Below are 7,704 nucleotides of genomic sequence, written 5' to 3'. Positions count from 1 at the left end.
TAATATTTGCCTTCCAGTACAAAGCACTGTGTTGGTCTGTTGCACGAAATCCCGACAAAAAGAGGCAAAATGCAAAATGGTTCAGAGGACACAAATAGCTCGTCCGTTTTTGGTTGTAAATGCCCGTTTATGTTTACAATCATGTGACAAATATGAGACTCGCTCCAAGTGCTACATTATATGATTCTAATAAAAATGTTTTTGTTGATGTTTTTTGTAACAGTTCATTGCAAAAGAGGAATAATAATAATAAAAAACTTACTTTGTAAAAAGAAAAAAAAAGTACCTAATCATCCTGTTTTGTGTTTTTTTTGTTGTTGTTTTGTTTTTTTTGTATATAAACACCACCCATAAGATCATAGCTTAATTTCTGCACAGAACCAGCAGAAACATTCACAACCTGTTTTATTTTTTTAACCCTAAATCTGAATTAGCTCAAACTCATTTCATCCTCCTGAGAGCCAATCAGTGAGAGACTCATAATCTGAACTCTGACTGGACTCTGCTGCTCTTACAAACGTTCTCCCTGTTCATTTCGTAACAAACTCAGGGTGCAATTTCATAAAGCTGAAGCAGGAATGGAAAACGGACGAAAGTGAATGAGCGACGAATCGCATCCGTACGGAAGACAACTATAGTACAAAAATAGCTATTTAAATATCAAAAGTCTACATTACACATCTGTTGAAGGTATGTGCTCCGTTTCCCTGTGGGTAAAAAAAAAAAAAAAAAGAAAAACTATAGAAGGAACAGAAAATTATTCTGTTCAATTTGGCCCAAAAGCTTGGCACATTTCTCTCCTAGTTCTGCCGTTTGGGTGCCGTTCCCCGCAGAACGCTCCAGCTTGGCCGGGGAGTTCAAAGGGTTGCCTGTGTCCAATTTCACATCCCTTTCATTCGGAGGATCACACAGCAAACACGCTCAGGGTGCTGGTCTGGTCCTTCAAGCCCAAGATGCTGTAAGCTATCCTCTTCAAATGGCCGGGCAGTCGCACGCCGATGTTCTTAATGTCCCTGTGGAGGAGAGACAGAGCGGTGTTGAAGAAGAGCTGCGCACATATTTGCACCCTGGCCTCGTTCCAACAGTTTCCACATGCATCCTTCCAGCCTCCCAAAGTCTTGGAGTAATCACAGACTCATTTAGGGTGATGAAATGCCAGCCTAGAGTTGAACGCGTTCTGGTTGAACTTTTAAATCGGTCCAGCTAGGTGGGGCGCATTCCAAGTTCGCTCTGCCAAAAGGTGTAACTCATCTTCCACAATAAAACGAGCATTAGCGGGGGTTTCACTTTGCAAAGAGACACACATGCGAATCCTGCAAAAAGCCCTGCATAAACACCAGCCCGGAGTCAAAGCCTTAATTACAGCTTTAATTACTTAACGAGGATTCTCCCCGTTGACCATGAATCACTTTGTCTGGGAAGCAGAGGGTGGATCGTAAATGACTGGTGGTTTCCAGAGAGTGCTACCAGATGCCCCGAGATGGAAACAAGAAATCACACCATGCTGCACGACAAGCACTTCAAAAGGGCTCGTCTCGGCTTTGTGGTGCAGATGTCTTCCCGAGGATCAGGAGAGTTAGTTACATGTATGTTTGGAGCTTAATAAAATTTGCGTGGCACGAGATGTCACGACAAATAGCATTTTTACGTTTTTTGTTTAATTTTTCATTTGTATCCCAAAGTATCATCCAGTCAAATATTACGAGCCCGGGATACGAGGCTCTGTGTTTTAAGTTGGACGCTCTATCTATGAACCGACCCACCTACTAGTGCTTTGGGAGGACAGAGCAACAAGAGGTAGTAACTACTGCTTATTGAGAAGAGTAAGAATGATACAGGTTTTCATATTTGTCTCAATAATAACATTTTTCTGGGTGAAACCTGTGGACCTACAGCCATCTGCAGAAAAGCACAGACAATCAGAGCCAGTAGGATGGTGCTGTCAATCATGTCTGTGTACATGCTGCTCACACTAACCTTGAGCATACAAGTTCAAAGTTGCCATTGTGCTGCAGCTATGATAATGACAGAGAAACAACCTAACATTACAGAAAATCTCTCACTGACGTCAACGGTAGCCATGGTAACAAGCCTCTGCGAGTTATGGCAGGGTCCGCTGTGGGTTAGGAGCTGCTAGCGCAGCAGTGAGCTAGTGGTTTGCATTTTGTAAGCACTAACCAACTGCAGGAAAGTTAGCATTAGCAACAACCTAGAGTCATTTTACTGCAACATGTTTTGCATTGAGATGCTATTTTATGGTTAATAGCTTAGCCAATGGGCTAACTCCTTTTTGCCCACAACAGCAGTCTTTTTAACGTCCCATCAAATAATTTTTTGCAGAAAACAAGAAAAGCAGCTTTCTTTGAGGATGTTGTTTGCATGTCAGATTTACAGACGTACCAGAAACACAATTTAAACATTCTGACTTATTTATGTAAAAAAAAAAAAAAAAATGTGAGTAATTGTTTGATCATTTTTAATTTTTTATGCAATTAATTAACCAAATGTGACATATAAAAAGCTTAATTTATGAAAACAATCGGTAGTAGGACCACCTTAGAACAAGGCAAGCATGAAACTCTAAAATTATAAACTAGTCAAACCTGCCCTGGGATTTTCTACAGCGCTCCTACATTCTTTATAACACAGTTTGGGATTTTTTTTAAACCTCATCCTGTCTTGTTCTCATGGTTACAAACCTAAGCACGTGCAATGGCAAAAAAAAAAAAAAAAAAAAAAAAGGGGGTTTTTTTTTTGCTATGGGGTTAAAAACTCTCTGGCCTTCATTATTCTTCAAAAGGAACCTTAAATTATGTGTTTTACCATAGACTCCCCCCCACCCACCAACGGTTGCGCCTGTTTGGGTAAATTGCCTCCTGCAGGACTCCTACACACCATGGAAGGTGTAATTCCCTTAAACTGCGCTGTGAAAACTTTAGGGGGCACAAAAGCCAACTTCTTCAGTCTCCTTTTAGGCTTTCGAATCAAATCCGTCTATTTCAGCTTCAAGTCGATCTTTTTCCACTTGGCTGCAGTCTATGCCGCTCTCCTTTAATGTTGGAGAAGCCACAAAAGGTTCCTGACCCAAACAAGCAAAACTGGTGGTTTTTAAGGGCTCCGACAAAAGTGCTGGCCTATGTGTGTCTGGGCTGAGGGCAGGATGAGAATGGAGAGAGCGCAGCTGAATAAGAGCAACAGAAACCACAACTCCACCACAAAATGTGCCCACCGCTCCTTCACTCCGTTAGATTTTCCATTTGAAATTTTCCTCAAGCTGCAAACAGTTTAAAAATAGTGTTTAGTGGTCAGTTAGGTTAATCACACCTGAATGATTAAGCTGATCAGATTCCTTAAAACTCCAGTTTGTGACTTTAATAAAAATATGGGTTTTTTTTTTTTGTTTTTTTTCCATATTTATTAAAATGTCACCATGTTGTGACAGTATGCCATGAGACAGATTATCTGTGAAAAGTTCCTCCAATTCCTGAGCTGCTATTGTGGTCTGCAGAAATACACTACTCAGTCACAAACAACCAATCAGAGCCAAGAGGAGGGTCTTAGCACTGTCAATCAAGCTCCTGTGCGCTGCTCAATGTGCAAATGGTGGAAAACAAAGTTTATCCACTGTTACAGATGGATATGCTAGCTAGCCTTAGCATTTGTAGCAGGCTATGTTGTGAACCAGCTTTAGCTTAGCAAAGAGCAAAGGTGGAAGGATGTGATTGATAGCACTAAAACCCTCCTCCTGGCTCTGATTGGTTGTTTCTGACTAAGTGGTGTGTGTCTGCCAGCGAGAGCACTGGGAGACGACAGAGGAGCTCATTTTTTCGTAAATTATTTTTCTTGTAGTACAGTGTTACAATGTAATGATAATTTAAAGAAATACTCAAAACTTTTTTTTTTTAAATTAAAGTTAGATACTGCAGTTTTAACTAATAAAAACAAACATATAAGTACCTTACTTTCTGTTTCTATGTTTGTTTTTTATTCATATATTCGTTTTTTTGCTTTTTTATGCGCGTCAAGAAAATGAACACAGTCCATATTGAAGTTAATGTGTTGTCACTCACTCATTCTTCATCTGCAGCACCTGGTCCATAGTGACGACGCCGGCGCGGGTGAAGTTCTCGCTGTACTGGCTCATCTTGATGGACTCGAGCCACTCGGACACCGACCTGAAGGGGGAGCCGTCCGAGCCGCTGGTGCTGGGCAGGCGGATGGAAACCCTGGGAAAAGAAAGGGAGCAGACCTAAACGTTAATGATAATTATTTACACGCTTTCCCACAACAAGAGACAGATGACTGAGGTCTGTAATTACTGTGCAGGAAACCAGTTGGTGATAAAACAAAACAACAAAAAAAAAAAAAAACCGGTTGAGGGAGGCGGGGTAAGAGGGAATTAACATATGGGGATGACATCTCTTTGTTCTTTCTCACTGTCTCTGGTGTCTGCTCTGTCTCAATAGGAGAAACACGCTTTCACTCACAGAATCAGAAACAAAAGGGACACGTGTACCGTGATTTTACTATTTTTACTCTGCAGCCTCACCCAATTTGAACTACTTCAGTGTTATTTTCACACGTAGTTCCACAAATTCCCAATTTTCTTTATATATTAATAAAATTTATTATTCATCACAAACTAAAACTCAGACAAAATGCTGATTCATAGTTTTTTGAAGGACGTTGGTTTCAAAGAACCTCATACACTCAGGACTGAATCCACACCAGAAAAGATATCTATTAAAGGTATGGTATAATTATTTTTTTTTTTTTACCGTGGATCAAAGTCTGCGATGGTCTTTAGTGAGTCTGGGCTGCGCAGGAGCTTGTCCAGCAGACTGACGATGTCTCCGAAACGCGGCCTCTTGGCGCGATCCTGAAGCCAGCACTGAAGCATCAGCTGGTAGACGGCCGACGGACAGTCCATGGGCGCTGGCAGCCGGAACGCCTCATTGATGGCCTTCATCACCTGCAGACGGTATTTATTTATTTATTTAGGTAAATTGTTACATCGTTCCAATGATGTCCTGACTAAAAGAGTTGAGAAATGAAGACAAACCTCGTGGTTGCTCATGTCCCAGTAAGGCCGTTCCCCAAACGCCATGACCTCCCACATGACAATGCCGAAACTCCACACATCACTTGCCGAGGTGAACTTCCTGTAGGCTATTGCCTCCGGGGCCGTCCAGCGGATGGGGATCTTGCCTCCCTGTTCAAGGAAAACCATCGAGTCAGAGAGGGGAGTAAAAAAACTAAAGATCCACGTAAACGCTTACAAAAACCATAATTCAGTGCCTTATCACACCGTGACCACAATTTACAATGATCAAACTCCTTTATTCCTTCAAGAAGTGGGCTTTTAAATCCTGTTACCCAGCAGCCAAAGAGCTTGTCCTGTTTTTTTTTTTTTTTTTTTTTTTTTTGTCGTTTTGCACTGACGTTGCTCTGAAGCTGAAATGGCTGAATGAGTTTGTTCATATTTTCTTTTCTTTTGTTATGTTGACCAGAGTGCTGTGAACTCAATTGCCCTTTACTGGGATAAAGTTATTATATATTTATTAGTTATAGTATATTTATTGACTTCTTTAAGCACTTTCAACAGTTTCAAAAGTGCTTTATAAATAAATTTGACATTGGCAAATTTATACTGCTTTACTATGCATATAATAATATCCTACATATAGTTGTTACTATATGTAGTTACTGTAGTAATTACATGATTTGTACACTAGAAGATGTTTGTACAATAATCGATAGATATTTAAATACTGATATCAGAAAGGAAAAACAAAACTACTGGAAAGGTGATGTTCTGTGAATTGTGCAACCAATTGCCCTCAGGAGTCAACTATTTTATCATTTATAATAAATAATAAATTATTTATAATTTCCGAGCCTCGGAGATTTATTAGAAAACATTCGTAAACAAACACCATCATGGAGACCAAAGAAAACGCCAAACTGAAGTGAATTTTACTCCTCAAAGCTCCCAGAAAATCAAAGCAGGTGCTTACGCTGGTGGTGTAGGTCCCCTCAGGTTCGTCCTCAAGCACCCGGGAAAGGCCAAAGTCCGAAACTTTACACTCCAGGGCTGTGTTGACCAGGATGTTGCGGGCAGCCAGGTCACGGTGAACGTAGCTCATTTCAGAAAGGTACTTCATGCCTGCGGCGATGCCACGCAGCATTCCCACCAACTGGTGAGACGAGAACTCCCCGTCATGATCCTGATGCAAAATAAATAAGAGAATTATTTTGTTTTCTTTTTTTTTTACATAACTACTGTAAATACTCTCAGAAAACATGAGAAAAAAAATCACAATACATCAAAAAAGCAACTTGAAGAACATATCGGTCTTACTCTCAGGTATCTATCCAGTGCTCCGTTCTCCATGAATTCAGTCACGATCATCGCATGTTTAACTGCACAGAAGCAGAACAAACCATAAGCCCAAACTGACCTACAACAGATATGCAGAAAAAAAAAAAAAACATAAAGTGGAGAAAAAGCCTCACATTTGGTCACCACTCCCTCCAGACGGATGATGTTCTGGTGGGAAAACTGTCCCATGATGGAGGCTTCGCTCAGAAAATCCTGCCTCTGCTTCTCTGTGTAGCCGGGCTTCAGCGTCTTTATCGCCACCGCCACCTCTTTCTTCCCAGGCGCTTTCAGGGAGCCTCTGTAAACTTCTCCGAACTCGCCTGTAGGTGGGGGGAAAAAAATAAAAATAAAAAAATCATAATTTGCACAGCTGATTTAGAAAAGATATTTGATGTGTGCATATATTGGTGCGATGGGTTCTCTTAAGTTTCTAGCCACAGGGCTTGGCAGAGCAACAAAAAGAAATAAGGAAGTCTCTGCGGCTGTTTTGCCTGAGGCGCTCCCACCGAGGTGTGTTCTGGCTCGGTGTTGAGAGAGAGAGAGAGGAAAAGAACGAAAGAAGCAACATTGTGTAAATAGTTGACGACCTGTTGTGTGGGAGCATGGGAATCAGCTGTCACACGAGAAGGAAAGGGGACATTTGGTCGTGGGAGCTGGGGCAGGAGAGGGGGGCTCAAACGGACCGTTGGTTCAAAGGCTAAAGGTGGTCACACTTGAACGAACATATCCTCAATGGGAGCGGAGAAGCAAGCCCCAGGAAGGTGTTGTGATGTTCTTCCAAAACTATGTGTCTGCAGCCATTTCTGTTGTGCAATGTTCATGTCATCTCAGGCCAAAACATAAAGATGTCGCCGCCAAGAGTTAACCGCAGAAAAAAAAAGATCTCTCAACTTGCCGGGTGAGGAAAAAAAAAAAAAGCCAGATAGATCCTAATCTCAGCAAAGTAAAAACCACCCATTAGCCTGTTAAGCTGTGGAAAATGTGCAGTACAAACAGTGGATATTTTCGGGGACGAGAGGGGTGCAAATGGAAAGACCTTTCAAGATTTTAAAGCTAAGCCCCACAGCAGATTAACTCTGCAGGGTTGTCACTCACCAGCTCCGATGACTTTCTGTTTGCTTATGTGGCTCGGGTGGATTTCAGTGGCAAACTTGAGGACGGCTACATTGGGGTCCTCGTACGTATGTGGATCCACGTACGTCTTTAGTGGTTTTAATTGCTCTGCGAGCCACAGGGAGATGGTTGCATGTTAACAAAGGAGGAAGACAAATATAATTAAATGAAAAAAAGAGAGATCAAGTATATATATATATATATATATT

The 7,704-nt window shown here is 41.4% G+C and overlaps 1 protein-coding gene across 1 annotated transcript in view; it reads right to left on the bottom strand.

The window, feature by feature from the left end:
- Window positions 1-301: 301 nt before the first annotated feature.
- LOC106935896 (ephrin type-A receptor 2-like) overlaps window positions 302-7,704 on the bottom strand; it is a 34,735-nt gene continuing 27,332 nt past the window's right edge. The window contains exons 9-16 of the mRNA XM_015016610.1: window positions 7,478-7,626; window positions 6,517-6,702; window positions 6,362-6,423; window positions 6,018-6,227; window positions 5,063-5,212; window positions 4,779-4,972; window positions 4,071-4,226; window positions 302-1,013 (exon numbers count right to left, since the gene is read on the bottom strand). Of these exons, the coding sequence (XP_014872096.1) occupies window positions 905-1,013; window positions 4,071-4,226; window positions 4,779-4,972; window positions 5,063-5,212; window positions 6,018-6,227; window positions 6,362-6,423; window positions 6,517-6,702; window positions 7,478-7,626 (1,216 nt within the window). The 3' untranslated portion in view covers window positions 302-904. The remainder of the gene's footprint in view (window positions 1,014-4,070; window positions 4,227-4,778; window positions 4,973-5,062; window positions 5,213-6,017; window positions 6,228-6,361; window positions 6,424-6,516; window positions 6,703-7,477; window positions 7,627-7,704) is intronic.

This window comes from Poecilia latipinna, unplaced genomic scaffold, assembly GCF_001443285.1.
Source record: "Poecilia latipinna isolate Pla-1442-1.1 unplaced genomic scaffold, P_latipinna-1.0 Scaffold2040, whole genome shotgun sequence".
In the NCBI taxonomy this organism is placed as follows: Eukaryota; Metazoa; Chordata; class Actinopteri; order Cyprinodontiformes; family Poeciliidae; genus Poecilia; species Poecilia latipinna.
Note: the sequence above shows the minus strand (reverse complement) of the source record. Positions and strands in the feature narration are given on the sequence as shown.